Consider the following 21199-nt stretch of genomic DNA (forward strand, 5'->3'; position numbering starts at 1 on the left):
TACCCGCAACTCAGCACAGTCACCCTGGATCAATCCCGCCCCAAGCACCTACGAAGTTCGATGGCGGAGGTCCAGATCAACGGGTACAGCACGCCATGCCTCTTTGGCTCCGGGAGCACCGAGAGCTTTCTACATCCAGAGCTGGTAAGACGCTGTTCGCTTTCTATTTTTCCGGTGAGCCAAACTATCGCCCTCGTTTCAGGCTCCCACTCAGTCCAAATCCAAGGACGCACCGTTGCTACGCTCACAATTCGAGGCGCTAGTTATTCGAAATTTTAACTTTATGTCCTGCCCGACCTCTTATTAGGCTTGGATTTCCAGTGCAACCTCAAGAGCCTCACCCTCAGCTTCGGCGGGCCCCTGCCCCCACTCACTATCTGCAGCCTAGCCACGCTGCGCATCTCCCCCCCTCTCTTCGCCAATCTCACTCCAGATTGCAAACCAGTAGCTACTCGCAGCAGGCGATACAGCCTACAGGATAGGGTCTTTATCCAATCGGAAGTCCGAAGGCTGCACAGTGAGGGGATCATAGAGGCCAGTAATAGTCCCTGGAGAGCTCAGGTGGTGGTCATCAAGACCGGGGAAAAATTTTGCATGGTCGTCGACTATAGCCAGACCATAAATCGCTTTACGCTCCTAGACGCATATCCCCTCCCCAGAATTGCAGACATGGTTAATCAGATCGCCCAATATCGGCTATTTTCCACGGTGGATCTGAAGTCTGCATACCACCAGCTCCCAATCCGCCCGGAGGACCGCCGCTACACGGCATTCGAGGCCGATGGCCGCCTCTTCCATTGCCTCCGGGTCCCTTTCGGTGTCACTAACGGGGTTTCGGTGTTCCAACGAGTAATGGACCGAATGGTAGACCAGTACGGGCTGCGGGCCACGTTTCCGTATCTGGACAATGTTAGCATCTGCGGCTATGACCAGCAGGACCACGACGCCAACCTCCACCGTTTTCTCCAAACAGCACAGAAATTAAACCTCACTTATAACAAGGAGAAATGCGTTTTCCGCACAAACAGGCTTTCCATCCTCGGCTACGTCGTGGAGAACAGAGTCCTGGGCCCAGACCCGGACCGTCTTAGAACTCCTCCTCCCTCATTGCCCCAAGGCCCTCAAACGGTGCTTGGGGTTCTTCTCGTACTACGCCTCAATATGCGGACAAAGCCCACCCACTCTTTAAGACCACACGATTTCCCCTGTCAGCTGAGGCACGCCAGGCCTTCAGCTGCACCAAGGAGGACATCGCCAAAGCAGCCATGCGGGCGGTGGATGAATCCACTCCCTTTCAGGTTGAGAGTGACGCCTCAGAGGTAGCTCTAGCAGCCATTTTAAATCAGGCAGGGAGGCCCGTTGCATTTTTCTCCCGTACCCTATCCGCTTCAGAACTCCGACACTCCTCAGTCGAGAAGGAAGCACAAGCCATCGTGGAGGCTGTTCGTCACTGGAGGCACTACCTCGCAGGTAGGAGGTTCACCCTCATCACCGACCAACGATCGGTTGCCTTTATGTTTGACAACTCGCAAAGGGGCAAAATAAAAAATGATAAAATCCTTCGGTGGAGAATCGAACTCTCCACCTATAGTTACGATATTAAATATCGACCGGGGATGCTCAACGAGCCCTCGGATACCCTATCCGACATGCGCCAGCGTGCAGATCAGCCGTCTGAAAGCCATCCACGTTGACCTCTGCCATCCAGGGGTCACCCGGCTCGCCCACTACATCAGAGCCCGAAACCTGCCTTTCTCCAACGAGGAGGTAAAAGCGGTCACCAGGGACCGCCCGATCTGTGCAGAGTGCAAACCGCACTTCTATAGACCAGAGAGGGCCCACCTGGTCAAGGCTTCTAGGCCCTTTGAACGCCTTGCGATCGATTTCAAAGGGCCACTCCCCTCCACTAACAAGAACATTTATTTCCTCAACATCATCGACGAGTTCTCCCGATTCCCTTTTGCCATTCCATGCCCTGATATGACCTCCCACACAGTCATTAGGGCCCTGCATAGTGTCTTCACCCTGTTCGGTTTTCACAGCGACCAGGGTTCGTCCTTTATGAGCGACGAGCTGCGTCAGTATCTGCTTGACAAGGGCATCGCCTCGAGCAGGACTACCAGCTACAACCCCAGGGGGAACAGACAGGTGGAGAGGGAGAACGCGACGGTCTGGAAGACCGTCCTACTGACCCTCTGGTCTAGAAAACTCCAAGTCTCCCAATGGCAAGAAGTCCTCCCAGACGCGCTCCACGCAATCAGATCCCTCCTCTGTACAGCTACAAATCAAACCCCTCACGAGCGACTCTTCATTTTCTCTAGGGGCACTACCACGGGAGTCTCACTTCCGGCGTGGCTGAGGACACCAGGCCCGGTCCTCCTGAGGAAGCACGTCAGGGGGCACAAAACTGACCCCCTTGTTGAAAAGGAGCGCCTCCTCCATTCCAACCCCCAGTACGCATTTGTGGAGTTCCCGGACGGTCGCCAGGACACAGTATCCCTTCAGGACCTGGCACCCACTCGATCCAGCCCCCCCCCCCCCCACCCCCGCTGAGGAACCCCTTACCCCGTTCCCTATGCTGCCGCCCCTCACGCCCGCGATTCCGCAAGCTCACCCCACCGGTTCCACGCGCCAGAACCAGCCCGCCCCCAGCGCCCTCAGTCTCCGGTCGAGCCAGAGGTGTATAAAGTTCGGACGAGACCCGCCTCGGAGTCTGCCATCGTACCCCAGCTCTCAACACCCACCCAGCCACCGCAAGAAGCTGCAACCCCGGTGCTCCGCAGATCGAAAAGAACAATTCATCCACCGGACAGACTAACTCTGTGAGCCACCACTCCCACTGGACTCGATTTTTTTCACAGGGGGTGAATGTGGTGAATGTGATTCACACCGGATTATAATCTGTTGCACTACCTGACCACCAGGTGGAGTAGCTCTGGGAATGCTCGAGAATTGTACTGGGCTTCTCCCTTGGCTCTGCCCAGGACTCCTCCCCCCTGGAGCTGCTGTATAAAGATCAGTGCCACATGGTCAGCCGGCCAGTTCACCGAAAGTTCAATGGCTAACAGGCTGGCTCTGTTGTGAGTATATTAAAACCGATATTCTAATCCTACAAGCACGTGTCCGTAGAATTGTTGGTTCCAACAAGTGTGCTGCCGGCAAAGCGGAAGATCTTGCTGATGGAGAATCCAGACCATTATCTTTTGAGTCCACCTTTACTCTCAGCCACCCCGAATCACACTATTTGCTGTAGAACACCGCCTTTGTAGTGTTGAAGGCCACACGCCTCTGCCAGTTCAGTCCCAGTTTCGTGGTAGATATATTCTGTCTGCTCATTTCAGTCACTGCTGCAGTTCTTCTTTGCCCACTCCAGGACACGCTCCTGCCTCTGGAAGCTATGAAAACGGATAATCACCTCCTGCGGTGGCTCACTCGGCCGCGGTTTCTGCTGGAGTGCCCGACGAGCTCTATCCAACTCAGGAGGGTCGAACACCTCAGTTCCCTTCCCACCAAACAGGAGAACAGCTCCGAGGAGTACTCGGTTGGCCTCGAGCTCTCCACTCCCTCCGGCAGCCCCACCATCCTGAGGTTCACGTGCCTTGATATGTTATCCAGATCCTCCAATTTTGCCCTCAGGCCTTTATTATTCTCCACCACGAGCAGCAACTTTATTCCCAACGAGGCAAACTACCCCACATGCTGTGACAAGGCCTCCTCCACACCCTTCAACGTCTCACCCTGCTCTTTCACAGTCTTCGAGGTCTTAGGACAGCACGGTAGCATTGTGGATAGCACAATCGCTTCACAGCTCCAGGGTCCCAGGTTCGATTCCAGCTTGGGTCACTGTCTGTGCGGAGTCTGCACATCCTCCCCGTGTGTGCGTGGGTTTCCTCCGGGTGCTCCGGTTTCCTCCCACAGTCCAAAGATGTGCATGTTAGGTGGATTGGACATGATAAATTGCCCTTAGTGTCCAAAATTGCCCTTAGTGTTGGGTGGGGTTACTGGGATAGGGTGGAGGTGTTAACCTTGGGTAGGGTGCTCTTTCCAGGAGCCGGTGCAGACTCGATGGGGCGAATGGCCTCCTTCTGCATTGTAAATTCTATGATCTTACCCAGCTGCTCTTGGATTGGGCCCAGTGCCTCCTCGGATCCCTTCATCTCTTTACCCTGCTGCTCAAATTTCTTGTCCATCCGTTTTCCAAATTTTTCCAGCTCCTGCGCCATCATCACTGCTCGGCCCACTGGAATGGGTGCAGCTGCCTCCACCATCTTCACCCCTCCAGATTCCTTTGACGGACTACCAACCTGGGTTTTCTTCCCAACAGGCATTTTTGTGGAAACGTTTGATGTAACTTCTTCGAGCAAATATTCCCTAGATCAGCCAACTAGATTTGGACACAAAATTGCCCCGGAAAATGGGCAAAAGGGATCAAAAAACAAGGACCCTGGAGGGAGCCATCTTTCGTGTGACGTCCTCTAACATGCCGTCACTGGAAATCCCAAAACTGCTAATTTAAATCAGTTCAAATCTCCATATTCTCTGCTTTTATTTAATTTTTGCCAGGCATTTCATCCTCCAGTCCTGGCAAAGTTTTTTTACATTCAATTTTGAAGCTTTATAAGGGTTGAAACAATGTACCACTACCCAGGAACATAAGAACAGTACGAGGCCGCAAGCCTGTTCTGCAATTCTGTTAGATCATAGGTATTCTATATCTTAACTCTATACTCCTGCTTTTGTTCTCTATCCCTTGTCTCACAAAACAAACAGATGCTCTTCAAAATTTGAATTCAATCCATATCATCTGTCGGGCAGGGAAGCAAGGGAAAAATTATCCCAGATTTTCCATTATTCTTTATATCAAAAGTGCTTCCTAATTTTTCTCTAATGAAGGTTATAGAAATCACAGAACATTTACGACACAGAAAGGGACCACTTGGCTAGTCATGCTTGCGCCAGAATGTCCTCTTCTTCTGAACTCCTCTATCTGCCTTATCAAATCTCTTTTTAATTTTATAAATACCTGGGTTAGATCACCCATTAATCATCTAAACTCAAGATATGTGATCTGTCCTCAAAATTTAACTCTTTTTCAGGCCCATTACGATCCCAGACCAGACCCCAACAGTTGCTAGGATACCGGACAGAAACTCAATATTTTATTTAATTTTGTAAGACTGTGAGGAAAGGATACTTTGCTTCAGGAGTGATTCCACGCACAAATAGGGATATGGTATATTGAAACAAACTTTATTACTGACATAGGATTAAACTAACGTTAACATCATACAAGAAATAGCTTTCAATTACCCAGTTAAATGATGCTTAACAATAAAATGAGACATTTTAAATCCTAACTGCTATCTTTTTATCTCCAAATTCGCTTTTAAATACAGTTGGAAAACATAAGGGGGCATAGTAACACAGTGGTTAACACTGTTGCTTCACAGCGCCAGGGACCCGGGTTCAATTCCCAGCTTGGGTCACTGTCTGATCGGAGTCTGCACGTTCTCCCCATGTCTGCACGGGTTACCTCCAGACGCTCCAGTTTCCTCCCACAGGTCCCGAAAGAGGTGCTAAGTGAATTGGACATTCTGAATTCTCCCTCTCTGTACCCGAACAGGCGCCAGAGTATGGTGACGAGGGGATTTTCACAGTAACTTCATTACAATGTTAATGTAAGCCTACTTATGACACAAATACAGATTATTATTATTATGGAATACTTCTGTATAGAGGTGTCTTGGAGAAACTGCTTTGAGAGAGAAAGATCCTTCAGGAAACAGCCTGCAGATTCTTGTCTGTGTCAAACTACTAAAGTTCCCAGCATTTGCCAACAAAGCTCCTTCTGTTGACAGCAAGTTCTTTAACTGAAAGCTCAAAACCAGACTGCTCCCATTAACTAGATCATGAATCACAAAAGTTGGTTTTCAGGTGCAGCAGGTAATTAAGAAGGCAAATGGAATTTTGTCATTTATTGCTAGAGGGATGGAGTTTTTAAAAAAAGGGAGGTTATGATGCATGCTATATGGGGTGCTGGTGAGGTCACACCTGGAGTACTGTGTACTGGCACTGGAGGGTGTGCGGAAGAGAGTCACTAGGTCGATTCCGGCATTGAGAGGATTGGCTAATGAGGAGAGACTGAGTAGACTGGGACTAGAGTCATTGGAATTTAGAAGAATGAGGTGGTATCTTATAGATACATATAAAATTATGAAGGGAATAGATAAGATAGAAGCAGGGAGGTTGTTTCCACTGGCGGCTGAAACTAGAACTAGGGGGCATAGCCTCAAAGTAAGGGAAGCAGATTTAGGACTGAGTTGAGGAGGAACCTCCTCACCCAAAGTGATATGAATCTGTGAAATTCCCTTCCCAGTGAAGCAATTGTTTTTCAGGCAAAGATACATATATTTTTGAACAGTAAAGGAATTAAGGACTTTGGTGAGCTGACTCCACAAAAAGATCAGCCATGATCTTATTGAATGGCGGAGCAGGCTCGAGGGGCCAGGTGGCCTACCCCTGCTCCTAGTACTTCTGTTCTTATCATCTTTATCCCACTAACCTGGTTATGGAACCTTCATCTATAAACAAAATTCCATTAGTCCTATTTCGGTAAACAATATACATTGGTTGGAGTAAATTATTATCTTACAAGGGCAGCATGGTAGCGCAGTGGTTAGCACTGGGATTATGGCGCTGAGGACAGGGTTCAAATCCCGGCTCTGGATCACTGTCCGTGTGGAGTTTGCACATTCTCCCCACGTGTCTGCGTGGGTTTCGCCCCCACAACCCAAAGATGTGCAGTGTCGGTGGATTGGCCTTGCTAAATTGCCCCAAAATAAATTGGGTACTCTAAATTTAAAAAAAAACATTTGAGAGTCAAGTCATTTTTGCTGTTTTTGGAAGTGTGGCAAAGTTTGCATATTTGCTTATCGCAAACACCCAGGGACCCTGCTCTCTGCTTGCACTCACCTGGAGATCCTGTGCTTGGATCACACAATATGGGGATGCTGCCCTGTGCTCGCACACACCCAGGACCCCACCTTCTTTTGTATTGACCCTGGGACCTGAACATGCCACGCTGCCTTCACCCACCGAAGATGCTACCCTCTTTCATCTCCATCCTGGAACCTGACCCTACCTGCCATTCACATCATCCTGGACCCTGTGAGAGCAGCACAGTAACTTCACATGTTTCCCGGCTTGGGTCTGTGCAGAGACTGCACGTTCTCCCAGTGTTTGCGTGGGTTTCCTCCGGGTGTTCTGGTTTCTTCCCACAGTCCAAAGATGTGCAGGTTAGGTGGATTGGCCTTGCTAAATTGCCCTTGGGTTAGGGTGGAGGCATGGGCTTGAGTAGTGTTCTCTTCCCAAGGGCCGGTGCAGACTCGATGGGCTGAATGGCCTTCTGCACTCTAAATGCTATGACCCTGACCTCCACTTGCACCCATCCAGGACCCTGCTCTCTGTTCACACCCATCCAGGACCCTGCCCTCTGTTCACACCGATCCAGGACCCTGCTCTCTGTTCACACCCATCCAGGACCCTGCCCTGCACTCACACCCACCCAGGGACGCTGCTCTCTTTCCCATTGATCCTGGGACCGTCCATGCCCCTCTATTCACACAACCAGGGACCCTGCCCTTGCATTGCACCCACCCCCAGGGACCCTGCCCTTGCATTGCACCCACCCCCAGGGAACCTGCCCTTGCATTGCACCCACCCCCAGGGAACCTGCCGTTGGATCGCACTACCTGAGAACCTGCTCAATGGTCACATGTATGCATATTTTATGAGTAGATGCATCACATTTCACAATGGAGTACATAGTACTGCGAAACTCGCATCATTGGAGGTTTAACCATATAAGTGCTGTCTAGTCGTGACTACGCAGCAGTTGGTAATATTTTGAATCGGCAGAGACAAAGGAACAGGTTTGTGGTCAATGGGAATAGTGATACTGGGGACCCTGCCCACTGCTCCCCCCCCCCCCCTTGGAGATCTTGGGAATTTTCTGCACTGTTTGGATAGGTCTCCTGAGAACCAGTGAGACTGGTTGTTCTCACTCTTACCTTCCTAATGTCAGGTTTTAAGGGAGGAGGGATCTTAATAATAATAATCTTTGTTAGTGTCATAAGCAGGCTTACACGGCAATGAAGTTACTGTGAAAATCCCCTAGTCGTCACACTATGGTGTCTGTTCAGGTACACTGAGGGAGAATTCAGAATGTTCAATTCACCTAACAAACACGTCTTTTGGACTTGTGGGAGGAAACGGCGGTACCCGGAGGAAACCCATGCAGACACAGGGAGAACGTGCAGACTCCACACAGACAGTGACCCAAGCCAGGAATCGAACCTGGGACCTGGCGCTGTGAACCAACAATACTAACCACTGTGCTATCATGCTGCCCTTGGTGCCTGAGGCAGCGCAATGAGGGGACATGTTTTTTGATTATAGATCATTTCTGAGTATAGTCAGTATGTTGATCAGTCAGACTGCCCCACATAATCAGAAATCAAGAGCCAACTAAAACTTTTAATTTCCAGAGGAGTTGTGTCAAAGCTGACTGCGCAGGAAAGTTGTTTAAGTTCCTGCTTTATAGTTGTGTTTGCCAGCAAGCTGCCCACGACTCCCAAATCCCTCACCAGAACCCTGAACCCTGTCAATTATTTACACCAACCTGGGGACCCTACCCGTACATCACCCCCAACCGGGGACCCTGCACTCTGCTCATCCCCTCCTGGGGACTCTGCCCACTGCTCATCCCCTCCTGGGGACTCTGCCCACTGCTCACCCTCTCCTGGGGATCCTGCCCACTGATCACCCCCTCCTGGGGATCCTGCCCACTGCCCACCCCTACCCAGGGACTGTGCCCACAACCCACCCCCACCTGGGGACTATGCCGACTGCTCAAACCCACCTGGGTACTGTGGCCGCTGCTCACTCCCTTCTGGGGACCCTGCCTACTGCTGACATCCACTCAGGGGCCCTGTCCATTGCTCACCCCCTCCTGGTGACCCTGCCCACTGCTCACACCCACTCTGGGAACTGCCCACCAGCTGGGGATCGTGCTGCCGTTCACACCCACCTGAGGACTCTGCCTACACCACTGCCATCCACCCACGAACCCTGCCCACTGTTCAAACACATCCAGGCACACTGCCCACTGCCCTTCCCCTCCTGGGGACCCTGTCCACTGCTCACCCCCTCCTGGGGCAACTTTGGATCAGAGTAGTTGAACTGGAGTCTGAGTTTCAAACATTGTGAGGCATCACGGAGGGGAAACAGTTACCTGGAGAATTTGTTTCAGGGGACAGTGCCTATGTAGATGTTAGGGCAGAGTATACTACTATATCAGGGCAAAGTCCATTGACTTCGGTGGGAATAGAAAATCTCACTGGCAGGAGAGGCTGGAAAATTTTGCCCTTAGGGTTGATCAGTGGTCTGAGACAGGAGAGTATTATTGCGAGTCCTGCAGGTATGGGAATCCACCATGAAGTGATAGGAAAGTAGCAAAAATAACATTGTTCCCTTAGAGGCAAAAACATGAGGAATTATCATGGAAATGATGGAAAAGCAGAGACGTTGAGCAAGTATTTTGTGTATGTCTTCACTGAAGAAAAATGGCTGGGATTCTCCGAGCCGGTGTGGGCTCAGAGAATTGGCGTTCATGCCGAGACGGCCCGCGATGCCGGTCCGACACCGTGACGCGAACCTCCGCCAACGGAAGAATCGGCACCAGTTGCGCGCGCAGTCGATGAGGTGCTGGTCAGGCGCGATGAAAGATCCCGCTGCAATTCTACACCGGCAATTGGCCGAGTGCCTGCCGGTGTGGTTCTAACATGGTTCCACCCAGCAGGCACTTGGAGTCGTGGCTGCGGTGGCCGCCCTGGTGGGGGGCAGGGGGATCCGTCACCGGGTGGTGGGCCCCCAGGACGGTCACGATCGGGGGCCACCGATCGGCAAGCATGCGCGGTCTGGGGGATCCTATTTCTTTGGGGCCAGCCCGCTGTGTGGGTCCACCATGTTGCAACGCAGCCTACCGTCGTGCACATGCGCTGTCCCACGGCTGGCAGTGCAGAGTCATGTATCGGCAGCCGGAGCTGCATGGAGCACTCCAGCACCGAGCTGGGCCCCTGTGGGCCACAGAATCGCTGGGCCAAGAGGTGTTTACGCCCTTTTGAAGAATCCCGGCCCATATGTCAGAAATCAAGGGTAACCAAGGAGCTAATAAGGAAATTAAGGTAATTGATATCAGAAGCGAAAAAGTCTTGGAGACAATTAAGGAAGCAAAATTCCAATAAATCCCCAGGACCTGATGGCCTATATCACAGGTTCTAAAAGAGTTAGCTGCAGAGAGAGCTGATGCATTGACTATGATTTTTCATAGAATCCGTACAGTGCAGAAGGCCATTTGGCCCATTGAATTGGTACCAACCCTTCAAAAGAGTACCCTATCTGGGCCCATATTCCCTCCCTATCCCCGTAACCCCACAAATTGATCATGGCTAATCCACCTAACATACATCTCTTTCGACTGTGGGAGCAAACTGGAGCACCCAGAGGAAATCCATGCAGACACGGGGAGAACGAACAAAGACCGCATACTCACCCAAGATCATAATTGAACTCCGCCACTGGAGTTGTGAGGCAGAACTCCTAACCACTACGCCACCCAAAATTCCCTAGATTCTAGAATGATCCCGGCAAATTGGAGATTAGAAAATGTAGCCTTACTATTCATGAAAGGAGGGTGAGAGAAAACGGGGACCTGCAGGCCAGTTAGGCTGACACCAGTCGTCGTGGGTGACTGTGCAGTTTATACATTCTCCACGTGCCTGCATGTGTTTCCAGTTTCCTAGCACAGTCCAAAGATGTACAGGTTAGGTAGATGATTAAGGAAGTCTTGAGGAATACATCTAGAAAATCATAGTATGATCAGGATCCTTATCCCAGGAATCATTCTAATGAGAATCAGTGTAAATTAAGCCTATACGCTCAGATGATCTCATTGAAACATAAATGATTCTGAAGGGGTTAACAGGATTGGCACTGAGAGACTGTTTGCCCTGGCTGCGGAATTTGAACATGGGGGTTGATCTTTCAGGACTGAGATAGGGAGCATTTATTCAGCGGATGATGAATCTTTGGAATTTTCACCCAGGAGGATTGTGGATGCTCTTAATGTTTTTTTTAAACTTAGGGGCAATTTAGCATGGCCAAACCACCTAACCTGCACATCTTTGGGTTGTGGGGGTGAAACCCACGCAGACTCGGGGAGAATGTGGAAACACAACACGGACAGTGACCCAGGGCCGGGATTCGAACCCAGGTCCTCAGCGCGCAGTCCCAGTGCAATCCATTGTGACACCGTGCTGCCCCTGCAGATGCTGAGCATGTTGAGAAATGTTGAGCATATTTCAGATTTTTGGTTTCTCAGAGCAGTAAGGGAGCGAGTAAGAAAGTGTAGTTGGGGCGAGCAATCATCCATACATGTATTGAATGCAGAACAGGCTCAAGGGGCATCTGGTCTACCCTTGTCTCTAATTCTTGAGTTCTCCCCAGTTATGAATAGCAAATCCGGAGTCTTCAGTTTGCAGGGCAGGCATGAAATGCAATCTGCAAACTATTAATTAAAAGTCGTGGAAATTTTATGCAATCAAAACATTTGACTGAGTGAAATTTCATGCCATTACTCGTGCTAGCTCCGTAGTGTCAGTTTCATTCCTGGGTGAGAAGATGAAAATATCTGCCCTGTTCAGTTCAGAAAGGTACCCTTCCAATTTGGTGTTAACTTTGTTGTGGATTAGCCCTTTGATTCCTATCAAACGATATTCTTCCTGCATCTCCTTATGGTCTGGAGCTTCAGCTTGTCTACTGATCGGTGAGAATTAGAAGGTGAATGCTGTACATGTGATAGACCATAAGACATAGGAGCAGAATTAGGCCACTCGGCCCATCGAGTTTGTTCCGCCATTCAATCATGGCTGATATTTTTCTCATCCCCATTCTCCTGCCTTCTCCCCATAACCCCTGATCCCCTTATTGATCAAAAACCTATCTATCTCTGTCTTAAAGACACTCAGTGATTTGATGAAGGAATGCAAGCCAGGGAGGGATCCAGCTTCCAAGCCTTAAGGAAATTGATCAGTTTACCTCTCTACATGGGCACAGAAACTGCAGGCCAATGTTGCTGGAGAGTAAATGGGAATCCAATATTTCAGTTAGTCATGACATCCTTACTAAAAGGTCAGGGCGACTTTGCCAATGCAGAAAATTCCGGAGGGAAAATGAAACGGCAAATAATCCCCGGGAGATGTCATGCGCCAGTCAGGAGATGAAGACCAGGCATTCATTACCACGAGGCTGGTAGATGGCTCAAGGAGACATTGGCCAATTCCCAGAACATGCTGCCCACTCAATGACAATCTCAGCCATTGTCGATGCATGTTTCAGGAAAAATGAGGAAGGGGAGACAATATAGCAAAGGAAAATTCTGCATGCTGCATTAATAACATAACCGACCCAGCCTGTTGAACAGTCTCTTGTGGTTAGTGGCTGATTAATTGTGTTGTGTTGCAGATACTCAGCACACTCTGAGCCAACTGTCTTTTTTAAAAATTAAACTTACAATCCCTCCGCTGACACTGTCCACTCTCATTTTGGGCAATGGGGGCAATCAGTTCCAAGGCTCTTGTGTCTTGTTAACCAGTGGCAAAGATGCAGTTTTACTGTCCATCTCTTAGAATGATGAAATCACATCAACATCAGTGGTGCTCATTTTAAGCCGCAGGAACTGTTTCTTGTACATGCCCCTCATTTCTCTCAGCCACTGTTTTTTTTAAATTTGAAGTACCCAATTATTTTTTTTCCAATTAAGGGTTAATTTAGCGTGGCCAATCGACCTACCTTACACATCTTTGGGTTGTGAAGGTGAAACCCACGCAGACATGGGGGGAATGTGCAAACCTCTCAGCCACTGTTAACTGGAATGCTTGCTCTGGTCAATTGATAGACACAACAACTTTATCTACAAATCAAATCACGTCTTTATTGAACACAATATAAGATCCCAATGCTTATCACTACAAGAGAGGTTCTATCACACACTACATCAAAAACACAAACTCATTCTACATTCCTTTGTTACCACTACACGTTTACAAGCATAAGTTAAACTGTTAATACTTATCTAACTTTTAGTAGTGAACTTATGGAGAACGTCACAACCCAATCACACTGGACCAGGCACAAGTGAGGATCAGGTTTGAGGCTTCATTCTTCTGCGATGTTGTTCAAGGTTCCGCTGATTAAATCTCTTTGTCTCTTCCTTCTTATACCGATCTCGCTGGCACTGATCTCATGCTTCCATCATGTTCTCACAGAACAATGCTAATCAATCAATGTCTTTTCTGATTACAAATGTTCAAAGAGTCGTGACTTACTTGGGGGTCGTATTTTTTCTCAGCAACACAACACACATGGGTCTGTGTTCAATCACTGTCTGTCTAAAGCATAGCAACAGCCATTGTCCAATCAGTTCCCATGCTCACTCCCTGACTGCACATGCTGTTTTTCACTGCAGACCTCTGCTGTTTATGTTGCTTATGCTGATACAGAGTTAAAGTTTTTAACCATCATGTTTTGCTAGTGAGTTCACTTTGCTGCTGCCTTTACAAATACCCATCATATTTCTCAGTCAGCTTATGGCCAGGGCTACACCACACACCTTCCTTGGACATCAGAATGAGCAGGCAGTCTGCTGCCACCTGTTGCTGTCTTATAAGTGTCTAGCTGTAAAAGCGGAAGGGCAACCCAGGGAAGGAACAAGTTTCCACTCCACGCACTGACATGGATTAGGTGGCACATACTATACATGCACACTAGGAAACACAGGCCTGCTTTCCATTGCATGGAAACCCCAGTGGCATCACCCCACTGATGAGTGCTGGCTGCTGAGATCTGAACTTTGTCCCCATGGATCAGCAGCAGAGAGGGAGCCAAGGGACGGCATTAAAAAGCCAGAAAAAATGTTTTCTAAAATGTTTTTTTTGTGGAACAGCTAGAAACACCAAGGTGGTTCCTTCCACTTGGCAGCATGGTCATAATGAGAAGGAAGTTACAGGGAAGGTTAGACAAGAGTTATTCACATAGAGGGGGGATAGAATGTAAAATTCTCAGCCAAAAGCTGTTACTGAAACACATGCTATTAAAATAGAATCAAATAGTTGCTTGACAATGGGGAATGTTCAAGGGGTGAGCGGGAGAGTTGGATTAGGCAAAGAGACTCCTGTGGAGGAACGTACCGGTGCAGACTAGTTTCTGTACTGTTATGATCTATCATTGGGCATTTTACTGGAACCCCCAATCAACCACTGTAATTTTAGTGAATAAATAGTCGGAAACTCGAGGTAAAGTGTGTAAACAAGATTTCTGCCACAGTGACAGCAACTATTCAGAAAAACTTCCCCAGGGATATTCCCAGGGTATGATTCTATGGGCTGATTACACTACAGGATTAGATTGGTGCACAGAACTTCCAGCTTTATGTTGACACTAGTGAAGCGCACATCAGTGGTCAGAATTCAATCTGACAAAAGCATACTGGAGTTCAGACATTCTTGTCCAGGGAGTTTTCACTTTGCTCAGCCTTAAACCTGGATTAAGCCTTCATTTTACAGTGCACCTACAGCATCATTGTGACGCCAAAGTACTCCGGATAATAGGATGATGCAGCACAGAAAGAGGCCATTCAGCCATCATGTCAGTGCAGACTTTATGATAGAACTATCAAATTAGTCTCATTCTCCTGCTCTTTCCCCATAGCCCAGCATTAATTTTCACTTCAAGTATTTATCCAAAGCTCCTTTGAAAGTTACTATTGAATCAGCCAGCCCAATCCTTTCAGATAGTGCATTCCAAATCACAGAAGCTTGCTGTGTAAAAGAAAAAGTCCTTTCGCCATCACCTTAAATTTGTGTCCTCTGATTACTAACCCAACACTGAGGACAGTTTTTTATTTACTTGAATCAAAATCAATCTTATCTCACTCATAACCTTCTATGCTGTAAGGCAAACACAGCCAGCTCCTCCAATCTCTCTACATTTTTTTCTTATAAAGTTAGAGTACCCAATACTTTTTTCCAATTAAGGGGTAATTTAGTGTGGCTAATCCACCTACCCTGCACATCTTTTTGGGTTGTGGAGGTGAGACCCACGCAGACACAGGGAGAATGTGCAAACTCCACACGGACAGTGACCCAAGGCCGGATCAAACCCGGGTCCTCGGCGCCTTGATGCAGCAGTGCTAACCACTGTGCCACCCTCCAATCTCTCGACATAATTAAAATCCTTCATTGCTGGTACCATTCTCGTAATCTCTTCACACCAATGCTGCCCTCATGAGGTGAAATGCAACATATGATCCTGAGCTCACTGATAGGGAAGAATGCTGGAAGACTGCCCTCTTCTGGGTGGAGAGACTGTGTCCTGTTCCTTCATGATGCTTTATGAAGGGCACGATTCTCCCCAAAATTTCCTAAGTTAATTTGTGGTGGGCGTTTCAGGGAGTTTCCCGCCATCTCTGCCGGTGAGTTCTGAACTGCTATTCAATGACACAAGTCACTTTTTGGGGCCCTGGGGAGTTTCTCACACTTAAAATATTTTCTTAGCACTGGGGAGCTGAATGCAGAGATTGGGCTGCCATTTTGAAAGAGTGCCCCGATCTCTAAGTGAGCTTGTGAGTCTCCCACACACCCCTACCCATGGGCAATGTCACCCCCGCCACACACAATTAACATTACCCCACACCCCCCAAGTGAGGAAATCCCGCTATGGGGTCCCTGGGGGTCCCCCCTCTTAGGTCCACCCCCCTCCCCCCCCCCCCAAGTCCTCTTACAGCACCTCCTGCCTTCTAGGACCCCCACCCATCACCCACCCAACCTCCCGGAGGCTCCTACTTACCTGCCCTGCACTCCCCACCCTTCAAACAACCCCCATCACCCTCATTTCATGGGCATGGTGCCCCTCACCACCTGGTGCTTGGCAGTGCCACCCTAACAGTCAGGCACCCTTACACTGCCAGCCTGACAGTGCTCCTGCTGGCTTCGCAGTGCTATCTGGTCACCTTGGCAGTACCAGGGTGGCAGTGCCAAAGTGCCATCTAGGCAGTGCCAAGGTACCCACATTCCAGGGGGAGTGCCAGGGAGCCACCCTTCGCTTACCCTGATCACCCTAGGGTCTCCAGTGGCCTGGGAGACCTCAGGGTGCCGTTCCACCTGGTCCATATTTGTAGGAACTAGCGTTGATCGCTGTCTGACTGCAGCCTCCCTGGGGAGGCCAGTGGACCTCCTCAGGTAGGTCGTAAGAAGGTTCACAACCTACTTCAGCAAGCGTCATTTGGTCCCGCCCATTTGGGGTGAGTTCCGACTCCGACGTCTCACGGGACTTCGGAGAATCCCAGAAAGCGCGGAGCCTGTTGGGAGGCTCGCTGCAGGCCTTTCTCGACATTCTCTGGCCGCATTGCACTCAAGCGAGAGCACAACGTGGCTGGAGAATCGTGCCCTAAGTTTTCTTAGAATTGTCTTTGGTGATTCTTCACTTCGATGTAAGTAACGTTTACTCCACTCCCAGAATGTCACCCGAGTGTGAAATACTTAAACTAAATACTGATAGATGGAGGTGGACAGCTGAATTTAAGCTTATGTTCAGAGAGTAGCTTTGTGTTACAAATTGAAGTCATCCGAGGGTATCTTCTACCTCATGGAGTAAATTTAATTCCTCCATCCACACTTTTGTTGGAAGCTGACAATTGGAGTCCAGTCTTCCTTACCCAGCAGCCATGGGGGTGAGGTTCTCAGGGAGTGTGATCTTAACAGCTAAGGCCTGCTTCCTCACAGCGCCAGTCACCTGGTTCGATTTCGGCCTTGGGTGACTGCCTGTTTGGGGTTTGCACTTTCTCCCCATGTCTGCGTGGGTTTCCTCCCACGGTCCAAAGATGTGCAGGTTAGGTGGATTGGCCATGTTAAATTGCCCTTTAGTGTCCAAAGCTTGGATGGGGTTTCGGGGTTGCAGGAATAGGTGGGCGAGAAGGCCTAAGTATGGTGCTCTTTCAGAAGGCCGGCGCAGACTCGTTGGGCCAAATGGCACTGTAGGGTTTCTATGATTCATTGCTGTTGGCTACAATGTTTCAGTAAGGGACTGAGGGAGAGTGCAAGGTAAGCTTCTGAAACCCAGCTTATTTCCAGCCAATAGGTTTGTCCTGTGAGTTAGAATTCTCCTCTTTAGCTACCATCGCACAGAAATGCACAGCAGTGAGATTGAACGGCAATCTCACTTTATTAGAGTGATTCTGAGAATGGTACTGATGGGTGACCATCTCTGGAAGCGCCGAGTTTGCAGCCCAGGGATTCCACCTCTAAAGTGAATGTTTATATATCTCATGGTCAGGCTTTCCACGTTTAGCTCCCTCAGTGTAGATTCACCATCATCACATCGCAAATGCACCCTTGCTATTCCAACACTCAATGGAGGGAACTGAGGATTTCTCAGTCGATCACCTGTTACTTTTTCTGTGGGAATTTGCCATTGAGTTTCACTTTCCACAAAGTCTTCTGACTGACAGGCTCTTTTACATTCCAGGCTTTTCTGCGAACTGTGTCGAAGGAGCTCTGTGCTTCTTGCGATAAGACAGTGTACCCAATGGAACGATTGGTTGCTGATAAGTTGGTTTTCCACACCACCTGTTTTTGTTGCAAACATTGCAAAGCTAAACTGAGGTAAGATACAAACCCAAATTCTCATTAAACTCTGCCGTTCAGCTCCTCTGACCGCTCAGATGTTTACATCAGTGAGCAGCTGAACTATTCAGACCCTAGGTCTCTGCTGAGTTAAATAAATTATAATTAGCCTCATCATCCAAGAGGTGTGGAGGGGAATGTCAGCCACTGGGAATGCTAATTACTATTCACCGATTCCTGATGAATGTGCTGGGGATTTGGGTGCCTGTCATAATCAAATAGCTTCTCTGTCTAATTGCACAATTGAATTTTGACCATTTGAGTGAGGTACCTGCATTCATGGAACTATTATCAGCAAAACTGAATGACTTCAGGATAGAAATAGAAAAAAGTTGGAGCAAAGCTAACATAAGAAGTAGTCACAGGCTCTGTTCCCGGTAGCTACTGGGCCCAGCAATGACCTACGTTAACAGGTTACAGGGTGCTTGCAGATTATTAATGATGTGATGAAAAATGATTTGTGAATTAATGATCTGGCAATGTTTAAGGTGGAAAAGGTAATGAATGATATCCAAATTAATAAATACTTACAATTTTCAAATTTAGTGGTTAGCACTGCTGCCTAACAGTGCCAGGAACCCGGTTTCAATTCCACCCTTGGGTGACTGTGTAGAGTTTGCACGTTCTCCCTGTGACTGCGTGGGTTTCCTCCGGGTGCTCCAGTTTCCTCCCACAGTCCAAAGATGTGCAGGTTAGGTGGATTGGCCATGGTTAAAATTGACCCTTCGTGGGGCAGCACGATGGCGCAGTGAATTAGCCCTGCTGCCTCATGGCGCCGAGGTCTCAGGTTCGATCCCGGCTCTGGGTCACTGTCCGTGTGGAGTTTGCACATTCTCCCCGTGTTTGCATGGGTTTTGCCCCCACAACCCAAAGATGTGCAGGCTAGGTGTATTGGCCACACTAAATTGCCCCTTAATTGGGAAAAATGAATTGGATACTCTACATTTTTTTTAAATTGCCCCTTTGTGTCTAAAGGTTAGGCGGGGCTACAGGGTTAGGGTGAGGGCGTGGGCTTAGGTAGGGTAATCTTTCAGAGGGTCGATGTAGACTCGATGGGCCAATGGTTTCCTTGAGCACTGTAGGGATTCTATGAAACCTAAGACATTTGAAACACATGTAGTTTAGCCTGTCTTATCCTTAGCATGCTTGCTGTTTGAGTAATCTTAATTATTTCCCTCTCCTCATTCCATTCCTATCCCTGCCTGAAAGCAGGGACACGCCAGTCATTGTCAGACCTAAGTCAGAGCTCTTTTGTAACTGGCAAGAGGGAGTAGTTCCAACTCTTGTCCATGGCTTTCCCTCCATTCTGTTAGCTGGCTACCTTCAGCAGTGACCTGCAACCCTGGGCTGTCTACGGCCTGAACATTATCTGAATTTAGTTCGATGGTATGTGTCTCCCGAGGGTACGTGTGTACTCCCATGTCAGCCAAACAGAAACACGACAGTTGGATGTAGATTCCTTGACTGCTTGCTATGGAGACTCATAACCATGGTGAGGGTGTGTGTAATCTAGAATGTACATTGTACAACTTTTGGAAGGATGTGTAATGCCTGTCCCAATCTCCATTGGCCAGTGGAGGACAAGGAGAGTAGACAAACATTGGTCCGTAACGACAGTTATGAGCAAGATGGGTTGAAAACTCATTGAGAACCATCATCCTGGAAATAACTGTGATTGATGCCATAGGTGGTGGTGTAGTGGTATTGTCACTAGACTAGTAATCCAGAGATCAAGGTCCCGGATTCAAAACCCGCCATGGCAGGTCTGAAATTTGAATTCAATAACAGAAATCTGGAATTAAGTCTAATGATGACTATGAAAGCATTGCCGATTGTTGTGAAAACCCACCTGGTTCACTAATGTCCTTCAGGGAAGAAATTCTGTTGTCCCTACCCAGCCTGGCCTACATGTGACTCCAGACCCACACAGCGATGTGGTTGACTCTTAGCTGCCTCCCTCTGAAATGGCCTAGCAAGCCACTCTGTTCAAGGGCAATTAGAGATGGGCGACAAATATAGGTGCGGCCAAAGACGCCCATATCCCAAGGACGAATTTAAAAAATATATTTACTGCATCAAATTCCTCTCTTTGCTCCATGAACAGAAACACTCACAGGATAAAATGGCCTGCAGCAACTTCCAGACAGTAGAGATGGTTCATGCTCTTGAACCTGATTAATATTGCTGCTGCCAAGTCGCAATATGCAGTCTGACCTCCACACATTTCTTGGTACTGAAAATTCTAGTCATGAGTGAGATAAAACAGAATGGGTAGCACTCTACTTTGATTATTTAATACACTATTTATCCCTGCGTGATGACCAAAGTCTTTGATTTATATAGTATCTTGTATCCCTTTGTCCCCTCAGTTTGGGAAGCTACGCAGCACTCCAGGGTGAGTTTTACTGCAAGCCTCACTTCCAACAATTGTTCAAGAGCAAAGGGAATTATGATGAGGGCTTCGGTCGCAAACAGCACAAGGAACTGTGGCAGCAGAAGGCGGCAGAGAGTGACTCCAAGTAAGCACGATGCCATTGTTGAGGAAGGAGCAGCTGGTTAACAGCGAGCAAAGCGTGAAGCACTGACACCGTGTCTCTCTTTACCTTGGGACACAGCAGCTGCAATTCCTCGATCAGCTTTAAATAGTGTGTAATTTAGGGGCCATTGCTAACATGGGGGAAGGATTGCTGTTGTCACTGTGTGCAGCCACATCATAAAAAGGTCATTCAGATCTTCTCTGGTCAGAATTTCCAAGACAAATCGTATACACACAAAGTGTTACAAATAGCAACCAGAGATTACCTTGGTGACTGGACTTCAAATATTGCTCCCAAGCGTTAATCTCTGGTACTAACACACCTCACCATTCTGATTTAGGATTCATCCACCAATGGGGCAACAGTGCTAAGAACAAGGGCAGCACGGTGGCGCAGTAGTAGCACTGCAGTCTCACGGCGCCGAGGTCTCAGGTTCAATCCCGGCTCTGGGTCACTGTGGAGCTTGCACATTCTCCCTGTGTTTGCGTGGGTTTCGCCCCCACAACCCAAAGATGTGCAGGGTAGGTGGATTGAACATGCTAAATTGCCCCTTAATTGGAAAAAAATTAATTGGGTACTCTAAATTTATTTTAAAAAAGAAAAAAACCAGTGCTAAGAACAGCCCGCTGCAAACCGTCACGCCACACAAATCAAACTGGAACTAAGAAACAAAAAAGAAAGTAGAATGGTGTTGCCTGGGCTTCATGGGCCAGATTACCTGAGACCATGAATAATACATGGCCACATAACTTGTGTTGTACACAGTAACCACAGCAATTCTTCCTTCTGCACATTGCTATATCTTTGGATTGATAGCCCACCTAGTGGGAACAGTTTGCAATTGCACAATATACTCTCAATAAT

The 21199-nt window shown here is 48.4% G+C and overlaps 2 protein-coding genes across 2 annotated transcripts in view; one reads left to right on the forward strand and one right to left on the reverse strand.

The window, feature by feature from the left end:
- ccdc103 (coiled-coil domain containing 103) overlaps nucleotides 1-21199 on the reverse strand; it is a 234428-nt gene that overhangs the window by 191867 nt on the left and 21362 nt on the right. The window lies entirely within an intron of this gene.
- The window catches only part of limd2 (LIM domain containing 2), a 181398-nt gene that overhangs the window by 155756 nt on the left and 4443 nt on the right, over nucleotides 1-21199 (forward strand). The window contains exons 3-4 of the mRNA XM_038779650.1: nucleotides 17641-17777; nucleotides 20168-20317. Of these exons, the coding sequence (XP_038635578.1) occupies nucleotides 17641-17777; nucleotides 20168-20317 (287 nt within the window). The remainder of the gene's footprint in view (nucleotides 1-17640; nucleotides 17778-20167; nucleotides 20318-21199) is intronic.

Source organism: Scyliorhinus canicula, chromosome 19, assembly GCF_902713615.1.
Source record: "Scyliorhinus canicula chromosome 19, sScyCan1.1, whole genome shotgun sequence".
Classification (NCBI taxonomy): Eukaryota; Metazoa; Chordata; class Chondrichthyes; order Carcharhiniformes; family Scyliorhinidae; genus Scyliorhinus; species Scyliorhinus canicula.